Source organism: Panthera pardus, unplaced genomic scaffold (assembly GCF_024362965.1).
Source record: "Panthera pardus isolate Hobbes unplaced genomic scaffold, ASM2436296v1 HiC_scaffold_1, whole genome shotgun sequence".
NCBI classification, from domain to species: Eukaryota; Metazoa; Chordata; class Mammalia; order Carnivora; family Felidae; genus Panthera; species Panthera pardus.
This window is the reverse complement of record NW_026526654.1, coordinates 62,435,729-62,458,650: the sequence shown is the minus strand read 5'-3', so window position 1 is coordinate 62,458,650 and position 22,922 is coordinate 62,435,729. Positions and strand designations below refer to the sequence as shown.

At 36.4% G+C, this 22,922-nt stretch overlaps 1 protein-coding gene across 1 annotated transcript in view; it reads left to right on the top strand.

Annotated features, from left to right (window-relative positions):
* VWA8 (von Willebrand factor A domain containing 8) overlaps positions 1-22,922 on the top strand; it is a 363,559-nt gene that overhangs the window by 212,469 nt on the left and 128,168 nt on the right. Inside the window, exons 23-26 of the mRNA XM_053899178.1 lie at positions 549-684; positions 3,918-4,037; positions 6,970-7,175; positions 8,458-8,609. Of these exons, the coding sequence (XP_053755153.1) occupies positions 549-684; positions 3,918-4,037; positions 6,970-7,175; positions 8,458-8,609 (614 nt within the window). The remainder of the gene's footprint in view (positions 1-548; positions 685-3,917; positions 4,038-6,969; positions 7,176-8,457; positions 8,610-22,922) is intronic.

The window sequence follows — 22,922 nt, the reverse complement described above, 5'->3', positions numbered from 1 at the left end:
ACCTCTGCTTCAGCCAAGATAGACTACTCATATTCCCTCTTCCCTCAATGTGCCTCAGGATTTCTTGAGTTTGACCAGTGATTCCCTTTATATTGAATACCCACCTCTTGACCATCCATTCTGATCTATTGAAATCCCCCACTCCTTTAGAGCCATAACAAATGCAGTGTTCGGATATCCACTCTTGATTGTGATGTCTCAGTCTTCTTAACCTCCATGGAACTCTAGTTTCTGTATTTGTTTCGCTTGTTTTAAATCTCCCCTACTCTGGGGTGTAAAATGTGGACATTACCAACATAGGAATAATTATGTTGCCAAAGGGGAATAAATTGATTACTGCAGAGTTAACAATTTGGTAACTATGTGAAGCTTTTAGAGGTGATCTATAAATTTTGTTTCCAGCTCTGCTACACATTTTTTTTTTGTGATAGTGTATCCATAACTTAAGTAAAACTAGCTACTAGTATAAAGCCAAAGCAATGAGTGAAAAAATTTTAAAGACATTTGCTTTTATTTTTTTGTTTATGATAAATGTTCTGTCTTCAAAGGTTAAAGCAGTAAAGTTGGGTCATGTTCTGGTGGTAGATGAGGCAGACAAAGCCCCAACAAATGTCACCTGTATTTTAAAAACTCTAGTAGAAAATGGAGAAATGATTCTAGCAGATGGAAGACGCATTGTTGCAAGTGAGTATAAAAAAAGCTTTCAATATATGCAAATTTCACATCTTTGGTATCAAATCACACACTTAGCTGGCCATTTTTCTACAAGTAACAAACATAAGTTCCATATAACTAAAGTTGTCTGCATTGACAGTCATTTATAAAACTCAATACATCTGAATCAATCTTTGTCTCACATTTTTATAGTCAGAGAGCATCTGTGAAAATTTTCATAGTAGTTTTAGGTCAAATCAGCTTTATATTTTTCTACTCTGAGAATACTAAGATATAATTTTTTTAATGTTTTTTAACATTTATTCATTTTTGAGAGATACAGCGTGAGCAGGGGAGGGGCAGAGAGAGAGGGAGACACAATCTGAAGCAGGATCCAGGCTCTGAGCTGTCAGCACAGAGCCTGACATGGGGCTCAAATCCACGAACCATGAGATCATGACCTGAGCTGAAGTCGGGCACTTACGTGACTGAGCCACCCAGGCACCCCTAACATATCATCTTTATTATACTCATTTGTCCATGATTTGTATGTAATTTAATTTCCTTCATCATTATCTGAATTTTTTAAAAAGCTCTAGCATGTTCTATTGCTTATAATGTTAAAATTAATGTTCCTATTACTCATTATAATTAGAAAAATTGCCACGCATTTTATTATATATATATATTTGTCATACATACATGTGAATATGTGTACACACACACACACACACACACACACACACACACTCCTACCACGGGAAGAAGTTATCCTCTGTTTTGGACTACCTTCTTCCTTTTATTGATTGATTGATTGATTGATTGAATTTTTTCTTGTTAGCAAAAATGTAGATCGATGAATCTGATCAGTCTGTTTAACCTACAAAGAAAAACTGTCTAATGTAATGTCAGAATATTTTCTAGTTTCTAAATTTTTTAATTTTTTTTTTACATCTTATTTATTTTAGAGAGAGAGACCGAGCACAAGTGGGGGAGGGGCAGAGAGAGAGAGGGAGACACAGAATCTGAAGCAGGCTCCAGGCTCTGAGCTGTCAGCACAGAGCCCGATGCAGGGCTTGAACTCACACTGTGAGATCATGACCTAAGCCGGAGTCAGACGCTTAACCGACTGAGCCACCCAGGTGTCCCTTTTCTAGTTTCTAATTTAATTTTTTTGTGTGATGAGAAGACTTGAACATCTATAACTAGTCACTGAAAATATATATAGCTGATAGCAGGGTAATCAAACAAATTGAGACTAATAACTAAAACCATCAGTATGCAAAGTGAGGATGTAAAGAAAACCCCATTAAAAATGTGCAGGTGCATCACCAGAGGGGTTTTTCTTAGATGTTAGTATTTCAAGATGGCTATTTCTGAGCCTAGGAAACTCAGCACTAATAAAGATATTCTAATATTTCAACTTCACAGTGAATTTGTGGGAGAAATGAGCATTTGAGTTAGACAGCTTGAATACGAACTCCTAGATCATTCAGACTTTCAGGATTAGAATTCTGCCTGACTTTTGGGGTGCCTGGGTGGTTCAGTCTGTTGAGCGACCGACTTCAGCTCAGGTCATGATCTCACGGTTTGTGAGTTTGAGCCCCGCGTCGGGGTCTGTGCTGACAGCTGGGAGCCTGGAGCCTACTTCAGATTCTGTGTCTCCCTCTCTCTCTGCCCCTCCCCAACTCATGCTCTGTCTCTCTCGGTATCAGAAATAAACAAACATTAAAAAAAAAAAAATTCTGCCTGACTTTCATAGATGCATTTTGAAAACAGTAAATGGATAACAAGAAAGAATTGCTGAAACAAAATTGTAGTTAAAGAGTAATTATCTCTTGGTAACCCTTTACATTATCCAATACATTTTTGGAGAATAGTCTAGAAGAAAAAGAGTCGTCCTAATTTTTAAACTCAAATTTAATTGTAGACAACATTTTAAACACAAGAGCCCCTGAAGCTCTTCCCTACATGGTTTCATAAAGCATCACTTCTCAGGCTATGTTTTCCATTTTCTTTCCTTTTTAAGTTTTTATTTTTTATTGTCATTTTCATTTTAATTAACTAACTAATTAAATTTTGCCTGTGACACATACTGGTTTATTTACCACTGCTAAATTAATGGAGATCAAACATTAAGATTGTTGATTGTATTTAGTACACGAATATATGGCATATTTGAAAGATTATATTAAAAAGTAGAAGTGTAGGTTCGTACAGGCTGATCTCAAATAAAACTGCAGGTGCTACATAACTATTCATTTTAAAAGCTGGAATTTAAATAAACCCAGATGACAAGTGTTTCTTCTTAAAATAATCACAATAAAGTTTTTACCATCTGAAATTATTGTCCAGACTAGCAGTTCTATCTGAAATGTACATCAGCCAGGAGAATATCATATTCAGTTTCCTTAAGACAAAGAAAGCTTCAGTCAACTTGAAACTATGTATTTTAGGGGTGCCTGGGTGGCTCAGTGGGTTAAGCGTCCGACTTCGGCTCAGGTCATGATCTCACGGTCTGTGAGTTCAAGCCCCGCGTCGGGCTCTGTGCTGACTGCTGAGAGCCTGGAGCCTGTTTCAGATTCTGTGTCTCCCTCTCTCTCTGACCCTCCCCCATTCATGCTCTGTCTCTCTCTGTCTCAAAAATAAATAAACGTTAAAAAAAAAATTTAAAAAAAAGAAACTATGTATTTTAAGAACTAAGGTAGAATCCTTTAATTAGAAATAAATCAACATTGCACGAATGAGCTGACTAGGTGTTCAAGACCTTTATTCTGTGTTAAGTTTCAGGGCACATAGTCTAAACCAGGAATCACTTCCTAGCTGCATGATGGCAGGCTGTTAGCAAAATGATGCAGCTACTGATTTGATGAAAATAGAAGGATGTTTGGATTATCTTTTGGGTATCCTTTGGATTATCCTTCGTTATAGATTCTTACCTCTTTTTTTTTTTTTAAGGAATAATGTATCTCAAGCCAAGTTTAAATACTGTAAGATAATATTTGGGCAAGTTTGCTTTTTAGATTTACATTGAATTTACATAAAAATATAAGTTCCTGTAAAATTCAGTATATGCGTAATCAGTGTTCTGTTCTTAAGCAAACTTTCTCAAGGAAGTTTTTTTTTTCCCTATAACCAAATTGACACAACCAGATTTTTAGGGTTTTTTTTAATTGACTACTTATATTATTTTAAATGCTGTAACGAAATTCTTAAGAATTATTAAATATCAATAAAGACTAAGGAGAAATTATGTTTTTCAGATTCTGCTAATGTCAATGGAAGAGAAAACGTTATTGTGATTCATCCTGATTTTAGAATGATTGTTCTGGCCAACAGACCTGGATTTCCTTTCTTAGGCAATGATTTCTTCGGCACTTTAGGTAAAATAATAATGATAACAATAACAAAAACAATAGCAATAACAATAATAATATTGTCTTAGTAACAGTATGAGGTGGCTGTCGCTGAATGCCACCATGTGCTGTGTCATTATCGCAAACACCTTGTGAGAGTATGTGTTATCTCCTTTTGAGAGAAGGAGAACAATCAGATATTCAGAGAGAGTCACCTTTTCTGGAGTCACTTACACAATGAATATGAGAATTGGGCTTCATATCTAAGTCTGTCTGATTCCAGAGCCTGTAACTGCTCAAACAGTTATACTATGTTTGTTGCTTGGGGTCTCTTAGAATAAAACACAAAATCAGAAATGATTTTCAGTGTTTGGTTTTTGTCACATCCCCGTAAGTACGAAAGAGTTTGAGACCAGCTCTGAGAAGACTGATTAACACGGATCAGAGAGGCCCTGAGACAGACTTCATCAACAAGAGCCTTTAAGAAGGAATTCACTTCTCTATGGCAAGTAGGTGATTCTAGATACCAGTAATTTTCATACTCAACATGGAGCAGGCTCAGTAGGATTTTTGATCTAGCAATTCTGTATCAGTGAATTTTTTCAAGAGAATTCACCCATGCAATGATTGAAATACAAAGATAGGCAATATGGCATTGTTTATGGTAGCAAAACAATGGAAACAACCCAAATGTCCATCCAAATGGGACTGGATAAAGAAACTCTGTGCTGTCCACACACTAGGGTGCTATGCAGCAGTTTAAAAAAGAATGGGGTAAGTTTACCTATGCTGATCAAAAAAAAAAAATCTTTAAAATATATTAAGTGAAATAATAAGTCAGAAGAGTAGTCTACCATTTGAATTAGTTAAAAAACCAAAAGGCAAGAGGGATATGTATATATGAATATGTTTGTACCTGTGTAGAATTTATACAGAAGAGCATTCAATATGTCTCCCACATCCTCTTATCTCCATGACTTCGTGTCGGTTCTATTCTATGATGCTCTTCCCGTCACTCATTCTTTTTCAGCCATTCTGTTCTCCTGTGTCTTCCTTGAACATATGAAGTATGCTTGCCTTGGGGTCTTCACTTTAGCTGTACCCTCTGCCTGAAGTGCTCTTTCCCCACCAATAGCTGCATTTGCTCAGATGTTACCTTCTCCACAAGGACTACCTGACTCACCTCCACCATCATTACCATTTCTGATATCCTATAGTATGACTTTTTTCTTCTCTGAAACAAATGGTTTCTAATATTTATACTTTCTGTTCATTGCCAGAACATAAACTTCATGAGGACAGGAACTTCTGTGCTTTTGATCACTGATGTATATAAAATAGCTAGAGTAGTACTTGGCTCATGGAAGATACTTAATAATTACTTGATGAAAAAATAATAATAATTACTTGATGAATGAATGAATGAATGAGTGGTTAATTATCATTTTACATTCATGTTACATTTGATCTTCAGCAAAAAAATATACTTTGTGTTTGTGTTTGAACAGGTTTAGTCTATGAGCTACAAGCTTGAAGTTATCATGGCTTGTGTTTTATTCAGTTACTTTTATAAATATGTAATAATGATAAATTATGATTTGAATGATTTTTGAGAACTAGAAAGTTCTTTCTAAAATGAACATATTGGGGAACCTGGGTGGCTTAATCAGTTAAGCACCTGGGTGGCTTAATTTCAGCTTAAGTCATGATGTCATGATTCATGGGATCAAGCCCTGTGTCAGCTCTGCACTGACAGCATGGAGCCTGCTTGGAATTCTCCCTCTCCCTCTCTCTCTCTGCACCTCGCTGACTTACATGTATGTGTGCACACGCTCTCTCTCTCTCTCAAAATAAATAAATAAACAAACTTAAAAAACATAAAATGATCATATTAAATAATGCAAAGCTATTTACTTTAACTTCCTTCGGCCCCCAATCTCTTGGTTTGTGCATCAGTAGAATTACATGAACTTTTAATATGAGAAACCCATCTCTCTTGAGCATAGATTATATGGTACTAGTATAATTTCAGTTGCCTAAATTATGGTTGAAATATTTTGTGTAAGTTCTAGCAATCTGCGCAAGATATAAATTGTGTATAGAGCAGTGATACTAATTCCCCCATCTTGGTATACATAAAGAAACATGCATATGAGATAGATGTATGTCATTTCTGAAAATGTTCAACATGTGTTAAAATTAAAAATTCCAGAACTGTATGAAGAGTATTTTCATACAGTTCCAGAACTGTATGAAGAGTATTTTCCAATTAATAGAAAATGAATAAATCACCAAAATTGTGTTTGTATGTATGTATTTTTTAATTAATTTATTTATATTTGAGAGAGAGAGAGAGAGAAGGAGAAGACATGCACACATGCGTGTGCACAAGAGGGGGAGGGGCAGAGAGAATGGGAGACAAAATCCCAAGCAGTCTCCACACCATTAGTGCAGAGCAGGATGTGGGACTGGAACTCATGAACTGTGAGGTCATGACCTGAGGTGAGATCAAGAGTCTGATGCTTAACCGACTGCGCCACCCAGGCGTCCCATGTATTTTTAAAAAGACTAATGCAGTTATAGAAGAACAAATACTGAACTGTCAATATTGGGTGCCTGTGGGGGAAAGGAATGGGATTGGCAGAGACACAGGCCTCTCTATTTTTGGCTTTTATATTTGAGCATCTCCCAGTGAAATTGTATTTAAATATTATATAATTTTTAACAGAAATCTATGAAAAATAAATCACACATCTGTCAGTTTCCTTTTCTTTTGTTCTAGTCATTTCTTCTCTGTACCGTTCTATCATTGGACGGGCTTTCTGTGCAGTTTTATATATTTAAAAATAGAAGTGCTTTGATGAACAACCAAGGTCTCTTTAAACGACCATTCTGTATCTCCTATGGCATTATAATGGATTACTTGCATACTGAATGTGAATCTTTTTTTTTCTTACAGGTGATATCTTTAGCTGCCATGCAGTTGATAATCCCAAACCCCATTCAGAGCTTGAAATGCTCAGGCAATATGGACCAGATGTGCCTGAGACCATCCTTCAGAAGCTCGTGGCTGCCTTTGGAGAACTGAGGAGTTTAGCTGACCAGGGGACTATTAATTATCCTTATTCTACCAGAGAAGTCGTCAACATAGTGAAGCATTTACAGGTATGGCACGTGCCTGTGCATAAAGATTTAAAAGAAACCATCAGTCTTCTTTTTTTTTTTTTTAGACTGCTTAATTTATACCAAGTCTTTTAATTTCTAAAATATAATACCGATTTAGGTGATATAATAAGAAGTATTTGTAATCTAAATTTTAAATCTGGAAGACTGATGAACATTTTATGTTTAAGCCTTTGAACTGATGTAAGTGAAGGTCTGTGCCATGGCCATTACCAAGGAGCTAGGAAATTTGGTGGAGGTTTTTTGGGGGGTGAGGGAAGACAGAATGAGACAAGCAGGCAAACTTTACCACTATTTGACTTGATACAACAAGCATGAGGTATCTGAGTGAAAAATATTTTCATTTTGAAAACAAAAGATGTGAATATAGAAAACACAGTAAGAACAGTATTTATTATATGCCTGTAAATACTGTAAGAAAGTTTTATAAGATAGAATAAATGGGCAGGAGAATGTAATTCTTTGTAGCTGTGTACAATATATGGTCCACCTTCGTAAAGAAAACAAAAAACCCAGGTCAGGTCTACTTTTATAACAAATAATGGTCTTTAAGCTAAAAGTCACAACCTAATGACTCTTGACCTCTGACCCATCCTCAACTCGCTAAGGAAAATCTAGAAAGGGAAATATAAAGCTTTATTCTGCGTATTAAAACCATGAAAAGTCCAGCTCAGACCCCAGTGCCTAAAGAAAATCAAGACACAGCCAACAAGGGACCCAGAGTGCACAACCAGTGTAAATGTAGCTGTTAGTAATATTTCTTTCCCTCTGCCATTTGGTTTCTTTATTCACTGTACTTTTTATATTCTTCTTCCCTTCTTTTCTTGCTCCTTTATCTATTCTTTCATTTATTCATAGACCTGTGACTTCTCTAAATACTTCTGTACAGATATTCAACACTTTGCTCTATCTATGTAAATAGCATTTTTTTTTTTTTAATTTGGTCAATCTGCTACTCATTTTAAAGGCCGGAGGTTTCAGAAAGCAATGGAAGTCACCAAACAGGATCTGAGCACTGATTTAACATTTGAGGGAAAGAACTGTTCCCCTTCAAATTCTAATATTTATTTGAAAAGGAAAATACCAAGATCACAGCAAACATTAAAAAGAAAATGTATATATTACCTCCTATCTAATTATCTGACCAGGCTAGTAAACATCTGTTAAAGTTTATTTGATCATTATTGTTCTATCAGTTTTATAAATTTTTATAATACTGTATATTTTATCACATGTGTAATAAGGAAATTTTTTTTTAATACAGAAATTTCCCACGGAAGGTCTCTCCAGTGTGGTTCGGAATGTGTTTGACTTTGATTCCTACAACAACGAAATGAGGGAGATTTTGATTAACACTTTGCACAAATATGGGATACCTATTGGAGCAAAACCGACCAATGTGCATCTGGCAAAGGAGTAAGGCAAACTAATTATTGATAAAATACTCTTGAGGGTTACTGTTCTGATTCTTAAATGGTGACAATTCTGAATCTACTGTTACATGCTGCTAAACTGACCTGGTGTGGAAATTCCATGAGTAAACTTTTCAAATGCGTGTTGCTATTTGCTGACTGGATTTCAGTTAAATAGCATTATTTGTAGGCCTGTAAATTGAGAATTTCAATTACTTTGAATATCCCATGAGTAGATGTAATGTAATCAAATAAAGGGAAATATTTGTTTCTTTAACAGTCTCTGTCCTTTTGTTGAATTACTATGACTCTCATTATTTCCTAGTCTAGTGCAAAATCATTGCACAAACATGGAAACTACTTAAAGGGCTAATATGTATTTAGTTAAGATGTTCTTATTTGTGTCACCATATATTTTTCTGTTATGATAGTTTTCTAAATTTATAATCATATTAACTGAAGAGAATGTTGGTTACTTATTTCAGCTCAATGGATGAAAGAGATAGTGAAAACAAGTGGGTTTGTTTCATGTAGGCCAGTTGCCTTTTATTTTGTAATTGTAGACTACATACTTAACCTTAGTAGAGAATTCTTGCAAATATGTTGTTTACCAGAATGATTGTTGATGTAGTTTACTAGTAATTAAGTCAGTGAAAATTCAACAGTTTTAGATACGTATCACTTAATTGATAATGCATTTAATGCCACCTTTGTCTATAAAAAATAGTTAATTACCATAATTCTTAAGGGACAATAATTACTTTTAAATTATTATTTAAATTTAATCTCATACAGGAGGTACTCTCTACCCTCCTTAGAAAAAATTGTTAAATATAAATTGATGATTAGTCCATCTATACACACACACATATATACATTTACATCCTAAGTTTAAATATCATCCTTATTTATTTCTTCTTTGAAGTTATTATAAAAACTTGTCAGGATAAGTACCAATAAAAATAAGTGGTTAAAGCTTTAACAGTTTCTTCAAGGATTCTTAAAGAGAAACAAATATTTCCCTTTTGTGGTAAAAGCACAAGATGCAGTTATGTTTGAAATTATCGGTGAATTGGTTTATATTATTAATGAGTGAGTAAATTTTTCTTTTTGAAAGGAGTGATTTGGTGTCACTAATCACTAAGTTGCTAATACAAACAATTTTCTCTAAACTATTGTTTTACTGATTGATTAGCAGTGTTTGTAGGCATTTTGAAGCTCGTTTGCTAATTTAAAAGCATACCTTCTATGTTAGAGTTCAGGAAATTATCTTTAATATGGAAACCTCTGTAAGCACTCATGTTTTTTACTTCCCTTTTTATAAACTGGATCTTTTTTTTTCAATTGGAAATAAGATGGGTTTGTTGTTGTTTTTTTACCACTAGCAAATTTCTATAGAGTTCTGGCTTCATGGAAACGAGGCTTATGATTTTAAAATAACATCTTTTGTACACTTGTACGACTTGAAATAAAAATTAAAAGAGACATCAGTTGGTAAGATCAATCAAAAGGAAATAGAGAGCATTTTAAGTTTCTAAGGAAGACAGATAAAATGACTTAACTTATGCATTACAGTTCTCACTTCTAAACTGAAAAAATTCTTCATGGCAAGTTAATTCCAACTCTAGTACTTGTGAGTGGAAACAGTATATTGAGCCTAGAAACGAGATGGTCATGCTCATGCCTGACATGGGGATGGAAACATCTAGCTGTCCACCCACTGCATGTAGCTAACAGTAGACTCAGAGATGTGGAGGATGAGTGGATTTTCCCTTGTGGTGGAGTTAGCAGTAGACCACAGTTTGACATTCAGGGCATTGTTTCCACGTTGGTAAATTGCAGTGACTCGGGCAGCTCTAAAGTAGCTATGTCATTTTGTTGCCCTCTAACTGAAATCCACAGCTTCCATATGTCTGTTTCTACTGAACAGTCAGTCCTGTACGTTGATAGAGGAGAATGGTAAAGTGACGAAGCAATGGCCTGGGAGCTCAGCAGTTATATATTCAACCTGTGTGGTTGGTCAGTGACGGAGAAACAGATTTTTGGCCTGTTGGTAAAATGAGGGCATTTTATTATAGACAGCATAACCATATAACTTATCTAATGAGTACATGTTTAACAATGGAAGGGGGTGCTGTTAATAATAGCTCTGTAAAAAGAGGTATAAAATAAGACTGTCCTAGTGAGGCTAGAATATAAGGTCCTTTTCATAAAGTTAATAAGGTTAACTTTATTAATAAGATTCCTTCCTATTCTAACATCCTTTGCATTTTTACGTAATCTTATTTTTCTCTCGTTGGAAAAACAAAAACGAATAAGAAAGGAGTGATGCTAATGTTTTCTTTTTCTCTCTAGAGTAACACACTGTTAATAGTAATCACATAGCCCTCTGAAGATTTAAAGTTGTCCCCATGCAGTCTTATGATTTGCTTTGACTTTTGTAGACCTTTTGCTAAACCTCGTACTAATTCCCTAGACCTTTTACTAAAGCTCGTACTTCACTAGACTTTTTGCTAAACCAGCTCCTGCCCACCTCTGCATATATACTATGTCAGTGAAGAAGCTCCACAATGGGTTTCTGTTCTGAAGAAAGAAAGACAAAATGTTTTACTTATTGTTAATATCCTTTTGCCCCAAATGAAAAATTCTTGCTACAGCCTCTTAATTTTCTTGTTCTCTAATCCAATCATAGTGTTTATTGGTTAGGACCAAAATTCCACTGAGTCCGAATAGGGTGTTCACATTCACATTCAAGTTGGGGATGGAAGAATAACTGGCCACCCACTGTATATAACTAAAAAGAGAGGTATGGCAAAAATTGTAGAAGGAAGTTTTCACCTGGGCAGAGATGACCGCTGTTGTTACAGTCTTCTACAGCACCTTCTTCCTCAGCTGAAATCAGGATATACTTTGGCTGTTTGGTGGTGTCCAATTAGTGATCTTTAGTGAGTTCCCAGAAGAGATGCTGTCACTTCCCCTTTTGTTCTCCTAAAGAGTACAGTGATAGTACCTATCTCATAGGTCTCTGGACATTCTTAAAAGGCCCAGTGTCATATTATGAGGTGAATATGACTTACCTTCTTTACTAAACCTTTGCTAAACCCACTATTAGGCTGAGTCTTACCTATTAGGCTTGAGTGCTTATTTTACCTAGCTCGGGCGTGCCATAATGCAGCTCTTCTTCCTGATCTACAACACACTCCCAATTCTTAGTGCTGAGATCAGAATTGGCCACCTAGACTCCCACACGACATTGGCCTCTTCCCACTGGTACTTCCTGAGATTCTTTTTTACTGTTCCCTTTTCAGTTTCTAATATACGAGATAGGATAGGCCAAAGAGATGGCAAACACAGCCGAATAAGGAGGCACACTGGGAGAAATTTAGGCAGAGATAGGAAGATTTGGGTTAAAATCTGAGCTCTTTAAAAATAATCTGAGCTATTGAGTTTCAAATGTCGTGGGGGGGGGGGGGGGGCGGAAATGAGTGCAAACACACATAATTAGGTCCAAACATCCAACCAAAGGCATATCGATTATCTACTGTAGTAGAGATAGGTAATAAATTTCAAAGTAAAGTTTTCTTGTTTTTCCCTAAAATGAGCTTTTATTTCTGAAGTTTCTTTTATCTGAGAGTAAACATACAGCTAGTGCATTAGTTCTTCTTAATTTAAAAGTGTGTTTCAGAGCAATTTATGAGCTCTAACATGCAGGAAAACATTTGTTTTAAAGGAAGAAAAAAAATCTTATTTTTTGTAACATAATTTTAAGTGACTTGTATAATATTTTATCTTAAATATGTATGCCACTTTCAATTTGACATTTCTTAAGATGAGAGAATTGTCATTTCATAAATTCACAGGAGAGTATACTCTACCTGTGAACATCTTAATTAATAACAATAATGATGATGGTAATACAAGCAACTTATAGAAAACTACATGCCCAGCACATTCCCAAACACTCATTTTACATGAATTTAGATAATCTTCATAACAAACCCATAATAGGTAATGTTTTATGTATACGTATAATATTAGTATTACATTTTGTAGATGAGGAATTTAAGACACAGAAAGGTTATGTCACTTGCCTAAGATTAGAAAGCTAATTGGCAGTGGGGTTGGGGTTGGGGTTGGGGCACCTGGGTGGCTCAATGGGTTAAGTGTCTGACATCAGCTCAGGTCATTATTTCACAGTTTGTGGGTTCGAGCCCAACGTCGGGCTCTGTGCTGACAGCTTAGAGTCTGGAGCCTGCTTCGGATTCTGTCTCCCTCTCTCTCTGCCCCTCCCGTGCTCCTGCTCTGTCTCTGTGTCTCTCTGTCTCTCTCTCTCAAAGATAAATAACGTTAAAAAAAAAAGCTAACCAAGATTAGAGCTGTAATATAAAGACTAAAATAAGCACATTGATATGCAAATTATAGGTAATTTTAAATCAGTTACTCTTTGGATACTGAAAATTACTGAAATTGGTTTAAAAGGGCCTTAAGATTTGAGGTAAGCACCTTGGAATCATTATTGACTATGATGTCCTACATGTATAATGCACAAATTCTTCACAGAGTTATGAAAGATTCAGGTAGGGGGGAGGGGGCTGGCCCCCAATGATATTTCACAAAGAAAAATGAGTCAAAAAGTGGATTAACATAGACTTTTGGCATACAGAGATCATTTTAGAGACCTCTTCATTTCCCAGTTAAGTTTTCTCTTGGTTCTTTGTTGTTTTGTTTTGTTTTTTGACATAGTGAAGGATCATGAAATAAAACACTAGGTAATTCATTTAGAAAAATAAAAATAAATTTGAAAACTTTATTTGGCTGCCATATATAAAAAACATACTAGCCATTATCCTTTCCTGATTTGGAACACAAAACTAATTTGTGAAATCTTCTCAAAGGTTGTGGTCATTTTTAAATAAATAAAACATTAGAGAAATTATCTCTACCCTCTGAAGTTATTGTTACGTGTTTTTCTCTCCCTGTCTTCCCTAGGAGACACACATCTACAAAATATTGAAATGATCATCCTCCTTACTCTAAATTCTTTGTCCTCAACTCTGTTGATTTCCTTTAAAAAAAATTTTTTTAATGTTTATTTATTTTTGAGAGAGAAATAGAACGTGAGTTGGGAAGGGTCAGAGAGAGAGGGAGACACAGAATCCGAAGCAGGCTCCAGGCTCTGAGCTGTCAGCACAGAGCCCGACATGGGGCTCGAACCCACAAACCGTGAGATCATGACATGAGCTGAAGTCAGACGCTCAACTGACTGAGCCACCCAGGCGCCCTGTTCATTTCTTTTTTAATGCTGCTTAATTTTTTCTTAAGGTAGCATCTTTTTTTCCAAAGCATTTACTGCCTATTTGTCACTGGCAAATTATAATCTACCAATCATTTATTTGTATTAGCCAAGTGGAATAAAAAACTTGAGGAGATTAAAAAGGTTTTATATGTAGGATTTCTTTATGATGCATTTACAAAATGAAAAATAATGTCCCATTCATTTTTAAAGTAAATTAGCAAAAAGGCAGAACACTTACAATTTCACCATCCAGAAATAACCATTGTTAAATCCTTCTAGATCTTTTCCTATGATTCTATATGTTATTGCACACACACAGAAAATATTCTTTTCAGTTTTTTTCTTTTTTTTTAATGTTTATTTATTTTTGAGAGAGAGAGAGCATGAGTGGGGGAGGTGCAGAGAGGGCCAGAGGATCTGAAGTAGGCTCTGTGCTGACAGCCGAGAGCCTGATGCAGAGCTCAAACTCATAAGCCATGAATGAGATCATGAGCTGAAGTCAGACACTCAACCGACCGAGCCACCTAGAAGCCCCTAAGTTGTTTGTTTGTTTGTTTGTTTTTCCTTAATAAAAGAGACATTGAACAATATGGGGATTCGTGGCACCAACACCAAGCATGCAGTCAAAAATCCACATATAACTTTTACTCCCTCTAAAACTTGACTATTAACAGCCTACTGTTGACCAGAAGACTTATCAGTAACATAAACAGTTGATTAACACATATTTTGTATGCTATATGTATTATTACTGTGTTCTTAAAATAAAGTAAGCTAGAGAAAAAATGTTCTTAAGAAAATCATAAGGAAGAAAAAATACATTTACAGCACTGTACTTACTGTATTCTTTGAAAAAAAACTGCATGTAAGTTGGACCCATACATTTCAAACCCATATTGTTCAAGGGTCAACTATATATCTATAATAAATTAGATTTGAGAATGTATGACACTCCTCCCCCAATCCCACTCTTTCTCCATTCTTATTGTTTCTTGAGATTTTAGGCCTACTTATTCATTTATTCTAGGCTTAATGAACACATTCATAAAGCATGTAAGATATTCTCATAGAGAATTGATATCAACAACTCTCTTTATATATGTGCTTAAACATCATTATCCTGTTCAGATATATAAAAATGCTGTTGCCAGACAGACTGCCCCTCTAAAAGTGTTATGTGTGACTACACGTAAAGATTGTCCCATAGCTGGGGCACCTGGGTGGCTCAGTCAGTTAAGCATCCCACTCTTGATTTGGGCTCAGTCTCAGGTTACCATCGCACAGTTTTGTGAGTTTGAGCCCCACGTCGGGCTCTATGCTGACCCTGCAGAGCCTGCTTGGGATTCTCTCTCTCTCTCTCTCTCTCTCTCTCTCTCTCTCTCTGTCTCTGTCTCTCTGTCTCTGTCTCACTCTGCTCCTCCCCTGCTCATGTTCTCCCTGTCTGTCTCAGAATAAATAAATAAACTTTAAAAAATTATTTAAAAAAAAACTCTCAGAGCTGATGAAGAAGCCCTATTGGAGTCTTGAATTACTCTTCTGATGTCCTATTGACACCTGTATTCTCTCTCTGCTTTCAAATGCTTAAATTTTTTTAATTTTATTTTTCAGGCAAAATAAAGTAACTTTGAATTAATAAAGTTTAGTTCCATATTAGCCAATATTTTTATTAAACTTCTTAAATAGGTTCACAGTTTAAACAATTTAAAGATACCATTGTAGCTATTGATAGTAGTTGCCTTTGAGAGAGGCCCTGGAGTAGAGAAAAGAGGCTCTACTTTCTGTACCCTTTTAATATTCTAACATGTTTTTATTTTCTATATTTTATTTTTTAAATGTCCACCCACTATCTGAGCACTGGAATTTTGCATTTTTTTTTCTTATTTAAATAAAATAAGAACGATAAAGTAAAGGTCTTTTCTGAAATTGCTATATTTGGGGACCTTTGCCTCTGGCACAGCAAAGCTTACCACCACACTGCAATGCCTACTCTAAGGGCAGAACATTGGCTCCCTTACCAATGGCAAAGGAGAAATCCAGTTAACTAGGCTTTTTTTTTTTCAGTTTATTTATTTTGAGAGGGAGAGAGAGAGAGAGAGCAAGCGCACGAGCCGGGAAAGGGAAGTGAGAGAGGGAATCCCAAGAAGGCTCCACCACAGCGCAGAGCTCGACATGGGGCTCAAACTCACAAACTGTGAGATCATGACCTAAGTCGAAATCAAGAGTCAGACGCTTAACCAACTGAGCCACCCAGGCGCCCAACCAGGCATTTCTATTGCATTTCCACACAGTATAAGTAAATTTATACATTGGTAGACATCAACATAAACGTATCAAGTGAGGAAAACACTTTTAAAGCAGCAGAAATAAAAACAGTTGTGTGCATTTGCAGACAGAACAGCTTCATCTATAGTGAATGTCCTTGAAAGAGTATTTGCCTAGAATTGGTTTCCTGCTTTAAAAACTTGTTCGGTGTAATTGGGACATCAATAGCAGTGGCTTCTGCTCTGACCACGACCAACCATGGGGTACCAGAGGCATCGAAGAGAACGTTCCAGCCGGGGCCTCTCTTTGGAGTAACTTCATTAGGTTTGTCTTTGAAACTAGGAATGATTATTAGTTTACTGTTTATCGCATTAAGACTCTCTTAAAGTTTTGTGGCTCACGTTCCATTTTCCAAGCTATAATATGCTATCATTTTCTTTTCATGTCTTGGTTTTTACAAATGAGTACATAGTACTCATCATGGAGTTCTAAGGTGTGCAATTCCACTCTGCATGATGATGGACTTCCATTTCATAAAAGAGCTTAGTTTTCAAAAATAATAAGATTTACATAATGACATTCCAGAACTATCATAAGCAAAAGATGGTATTAGATTTTATAGTTTCATAGCCCTTTGCCCTATATTCTCTTGGTATATTATTAAAGTAGCTTCACAGCCATTTCATTTGTTTTTAATTCCTTTATGAAGGTACAGAAAAATTTTAAATATAACCAATCTGTATATAGAAATTGTCAAGAGCTATGAATCTTCTATCATACTTACCTTAAACAGTCTCACAGAACTATCCTTGGATTCCCTTAAGCATCTGTAAGTGGTAGCTGTCACTTGGCTGCATAGACATCCCCAGTCCCTATCTATAACCAACTCTTCCCAATATACCTGCCAAAGTAGATTGCATCATCTGTTGAGGGTAATGTAGTCAGGATGCAATGGGGGAAGAATGAATGCTATGGTGGTTTGCATCTTGCCAATGAGATGAGAGATAAGTAGGTAAGTGAAGATGTTGACCGTTCTAATGCAGCCAAGCATTCACTTAGCAAACACTATTGAGCATTTATGTGGTAAACACTAGGTAGGGAGTCAGAATTAGAAAGGTGAATGAAGGAAGGCTTTACCTCCACCTTCAAGGAGGTCACAGTTGAATTGGAGAAGCACCCAAGTAAAGAGTGACTTGTGTTAGAGCCACACTAGAGAGAATCAAAGAGGTAGGCTTGCTGCCTTCTGCCCTTAGGGGGAGAGTCAGGGAGGATAACAGGGCTGAATGCTTAAGGGATTAAAGGAGAAGAAAACATTGCAAGCAGAGACACTTTTAAGAGGCTGTGGTGCATTTTGGAAACTGCAAGTAGTTAGGTAACTAAAACAAAGGGTTAAGTGAGGGCATGCCCCATGATGAGGCTAAAAAGGGAGAGAAGAGTCAGAGGGAATCCCAGAAGAATTTTAAGCCTGACAGTAGCATGGTCAAATTCATAGTCTCTTGGTTTGAAAGGCAGTCTCTTGGTTTGAAAGGCGGTGAAGCTGGCAGCAGGAAGACCTGTCGGGAAGCAGCTGCAGTAATCTTAAGTGACAGTCAGGGAGGCCCTGCTGGTGGCAGTGGGAAGGAAAGGAGGCCCACGAGCAAGAGAGATTTCAGTGGCAGAACCGATGGGTTCCGAGTGCCAGAGAGTCAAGGATTCAAGTAAGATGTAAGCCTTACCCTCAATGAATTAACAGTCTTGCGGTCTTTTTGTCAGAAATAACAGAGGTTTCTTGTGTATGGTGCGGGGGGAGGGTAGGAGGGGTTAAGTTTCCAATTGGGAAAGATTCAACCCCAGTCATCATTCTTGATGTGGATAATTAGAAAAGGAAAGAACTTAAGGTTAGAAAATACTCAGATGTGGTTGGTAAAGCAGATGGCAGAAAAAAGCGAGGTTTTTGCAGTAAAATTTCGTGAAAGAGGAGAGAAAGGAAAGCCAGGCCCCAGAACCGTACTCAGGCAACTTCTGTGAGGAGAAGGAAAGCCAGAGATGTGTGGAGCAAGCTGACAATATCTGCTTTAGCACAGAGTGACGCTAGGCACCAGCTCTAAGACAGCACAGTGTCATTCTGGATCTTGGGGAGCATATTTGAGAATTGTCAGCCAAGAATAGTAGGGTTCCCCAAATCTTTTTCCATCTCATGCATCCAAATGAGTCATTTCAGTGGCGTCAGTGGGACCTGGGTGGCTGAGGCGTATACGTCTAAGTTATAAAGTGGAAACCATCATGTCTAATGCAGAGCCACCCAAAGAAAGGAAAAGCATACACATATTTGTTGTGTGCACATCACTTACAATGAAACAAAGTTAATTTACCAGTAACATGTGAGATTATAGGGAAGGGAGATTCAGAAGCTTCTAGCAAACAAGGGAGGGTAACTGGGAATAGTAATACCCATTATCACCAACTTAAAGCGTTTTGAGGGTTTTTTTTCTATTTTCTCTTTTTAAGTATGCTGAAACTGTTTATTTTAATAAATATAAATATTTGCAAGAGACTCACTTCTGACCTTGCCCCCTAAAACTTTATTTTCTATCAGGCCTTAAACCTGAAAATTGCAAATTTCTATAAAACTGTACCCTAAGAGTTTCTAACAGTTCCAAATGTGCAAATTTCCATGGAAACACAGAAGAGCAAGAGATTCGTTCTGCCCAGAAAGAAATCTGGGCAAGAGATGCAAGGGGAAGTAATGTTTGAATTGGGCCTTAAGAATGAGAAGGATTTCATCAAAGAGGCAGTAACAGCGAGGAGTTCTGGGCAGAGGTAATGGCCTCATGGAAGCATGAAAATGGGTAGCATGTTCAAGAAGAGCAAGTAGCAGTTCAAGGTGGCTAAGGCCTAAGTTGGCTGGAGAGTAAGAAGAAGGCATAGGAGCCAAACGTGGAAATGCTTGTCAGGGTTATTCTGTGAAAGGCTCTAGCAAACTCAGTTGGACAGTCGAACCTAATTTTTACCAGAGGTTAGATTTAAAACATTAGGAGTGAATGAGGACTGCTAAAATCGGAGCTGTTCTTTTTCTTTTCCGAGATGGTAGTAATTGATGAAGTTTGGGGAGTTGGCGGAACTACCCTGAGAGGTTCCACTATTCCCGTGAAAATTAGTAGTTGTTGTGGTAAGGAGATATTTTAGGAATTGTTGACAATAGGTACGTCAACAACTTTTAATTGCATAATGCCCCTAGAAAGATCCAAATCTTTTTCGTGTGTTTCTTTCCGACTCCAGAAATAGTATTGGCAAATGTTCAGAGAAGGCAGAAATTTGCCAGAACATACTCTTCAAAACCCCAGCTCACCTCTTTATGGAAACAATCTTAGACAAATCGCTCGCGTGTCATTCAAACTGTATTACTCGGCTTTGGTGTCCATATGCATCATGTTATGAATTGTATGCATGCTTAGAAAGAAAATTTTTTTCTTTTTGTAACTTGTTCAAGTGCTATAATTTGATCTGAGTCATAATTTTGGTGTCCACCTTTCTTTTAGTTAAAACTTTTACTTCCAGGCCTTTATTAATACTTCCACAAGGGATTAAGAAACATCACAACATATGAATTGAAATACTTCATTGTTTTAAAAAACATAAATTCATGAATGACATTGAAGATAAAAAGTAATGCTGTTTATAGGCCTTAAATTCATCCTCCTCCCCCTTCAAATCAAATCCAGACATCAGTCCAGCTAAGACTTTAATGGAGTTAAATAATACAAGTGTCAGGATCTTAAAATCATGGAAAGTATCATTGTCATTTCTGTCACATCAGTGTGGTTAGAGTTAGATGACAGATTTCAGTAATGAAATATAGGGCCTTTCGTTTAGAGTTAGGTCCAAATTAATGTTGATTATGTTTCTAATTCCAAAGCTTGCTCATTCACCCAAATACAATGCTTCCCCTGTCTCCTGGCTATTAACTTATTGAAGGGGAAAGAGTTAGTAATAGATTTTTGCACAGCTTACTGAGAGTACTTAGTCATGAAAAATAAATGAGGGGCTTTGGTTTACCTCAGCTGGCCAGTCTGGGGCCCACAGGAAAAGACTTAGAACAACACTTCGTATTACCAAGGAGCAGGATGGATGGAGTCAGTTTGTTGTACAACTCCAGAACACCCCACATGTGTCTTTCTTTTATAGCTACTATTGCATTTGCAATTTTGTTGTGTGGTTCCAGAATCGTTTCTATATGGGGTACCTGAAGGTCCTTCCCATACCCTGCCAACCAGTTAGTGCTATATTTAGATGGAAACAGGCAGCCTGTAATTTCTGTATTAATGTAGATTGAGTTTGTAAGTTCAAACCAGATTTCATGAGTATCCCAGAAACTGTCCATAAAAACTGGAAGCTGAATAAAGTTACATTTTCTCAAAGGGATGAAGTGTTTTTTTAAGCGTCTGTATTTTTTGTGAGATTATTAAGGGATATTTTAGATCCATTGTTTAGGGTAGATAGCAACCTGTCAACCAAGGATCATTTTGTAAAGCAATTGTCCACTTCTAATTAGATTTCAAGATGTGTAACTTTTTCTGTTGTCTTCAAAGAGCTAATTTGGGGATGTATTTAGAGTCTCTTTTTATAAGCTTTAATAAAGCACATACCTGTCTATGAGGGCACTGATTCTATTTGTAGGTATAGGTATTTTCACTCTGATTACTTTTAACTTCAGAGCACCAAGGTGATGCAAGACTATTGAATCTAACACTGAGGCTTGCCTCTACTCACTCCAGTGATCATCCAAGATTCCTCAGGCTGTGAGGACCTTGCAGATGACACCCGTCATTTCACAGAGGAAGAAATTAACACTCAGAGCAGTTAGCTGACTGTTCCCTTCCCGGGTTTGTAGAGCTGATTAATAAAAGAACTAGAACTAGAACCCGGGTCTCCTGCATTTTGTTACACTAAGTCTTCTAGGCCAGAGGGAAATTAGGTGTGTCGTTCCTCTGTTTTCTCCTTCTCTATTTGAAAATCTAACTCTCCTTTAGTGAACTGCCGAAAGCGAGTGAAGAATACTGTTTGTTCCCTAAACAAGAAGAGAGAGATTCTAGTCTGCAAGATGTTTTCAGGATCTGCCCCTTTGACACAGAAATGTGTTTTTATTACATTTAAAAGAGAGAACACGAGAGCCACAGGGTGGATCAGTCGGTTAAGCATTTGACTCTCGGTTTTGGCTCAGGTCATGATCTCACGGTTTGTGAGTTCAAGCCCCACATGGGGCCTGCCTGGGATTTCTCTCTCTCTCTTTTCTTCTGCCCCTCCCCAGCTTACTCTCTCTCTCTCTCTCAAAAAATAAACATAAAAAAAATTTTTAATAAAATAGAGAACACAATAACCGTAAATCCCATAACTCAGTGCCCCTCCCACCTCATTTCCAGTTAAGACAGGGAAGTGGGTGACCAATCAGGATAATTGTCCAGACACTTAAAATGTTATTTGAGGTGATAGATAAATAAGCACATATGTCCTTTTGAGAGATTTATGTCATATGAATTAGAAGAATTTCACTGTAAATTTCTTTTTAATTTATTTTGTGTATATGTTAAACATTAGCATTTCAAAGAGACAAAACATATTCCACCAGAATGTTTGGTTCTGTTATTTTATGTAAACAGTATCTGAACCTTACATGGTCTTAGTATGCATATGGAAATATTGTGTATTTTACTGAAAATAAAATAATTTCTAAATATAAATCTATACCCTTTTAATGATTATCAAACTCATTCTGAGCATGCATTTTAACTTATAGCCATACACGCATTATTTTTAAATAACTTCTTAACTGTGAATCATTTTTTGCTTTATTCCTTACCACAGAATAAGAAATTTATAATAAATTAAATGACAAATTAATGGTTCTTTTTTTAAAGATTTGAAGAAAATATAGTGTGATTAAAATGCAAAGGCTTTCTTCTCAAAAATTTGTCTGTGGTTTTATAGTTTAGCATTGCCATATTTTAACAAATCACTTTATTTAAAAATCACTTTAAATAAAAAGGAATCTAAACACAGAATAATTCCATTAAAGTCAGGACAATAACTCCCTTGGTGGAGGTAATGACCTGGATACACAGGTGTGTTCAGGGCTAAGTGACACATTTTATATGAACGTTTCTGTATGTATATTATACTTCAAAGTAGAAAAAAAAGTTTAAAGAGCTAAAATACTCTCTGAGACTTGCCTTGTACAACTTACAAATATGTGATTGGTAGTTTCTTTACTGTTTATTATTTGATGCCAAATTTAAAAGAATAGAAGTGCCTGGGTGGCTCAGTTGGTTAAATGTCTGACTCTTGATTCAGCTCAGGTTATGATCCCATGGTTCATGAGTCCGAGTCCCTCATCAGGCTGTGCTCTGATCGTGTGGAACCTGCTTGGGATTCTCTCTCTCTCTTCATCTCTCTCTGCCCCTCCCCTGCTTGCACGCTATCTTTCTTTCTCAAATAAATAAACTTAAAAAAAAAAGAATAGACTAAAAATATGGTTGGATTGCTTCATTTTTTTCTTTAAACCCTTCCTATACTCTGCTAGGAACTAAGATGTTAAATTGCTAAGTATTTTACCCATTCAAGGAAAAATATGTAAACCTTAATTATGTTTGTCATCAAGATAAAAACCAAATAGGACCTTAGCTTCTGAGTTTCAGAAATGTGAAGTCTTTTTTTTTAACTTTTTATTTTAATTCTAGTTAGTTAACATACAGTGTTGTATTAGTTTCAGGTGTACAATATAGT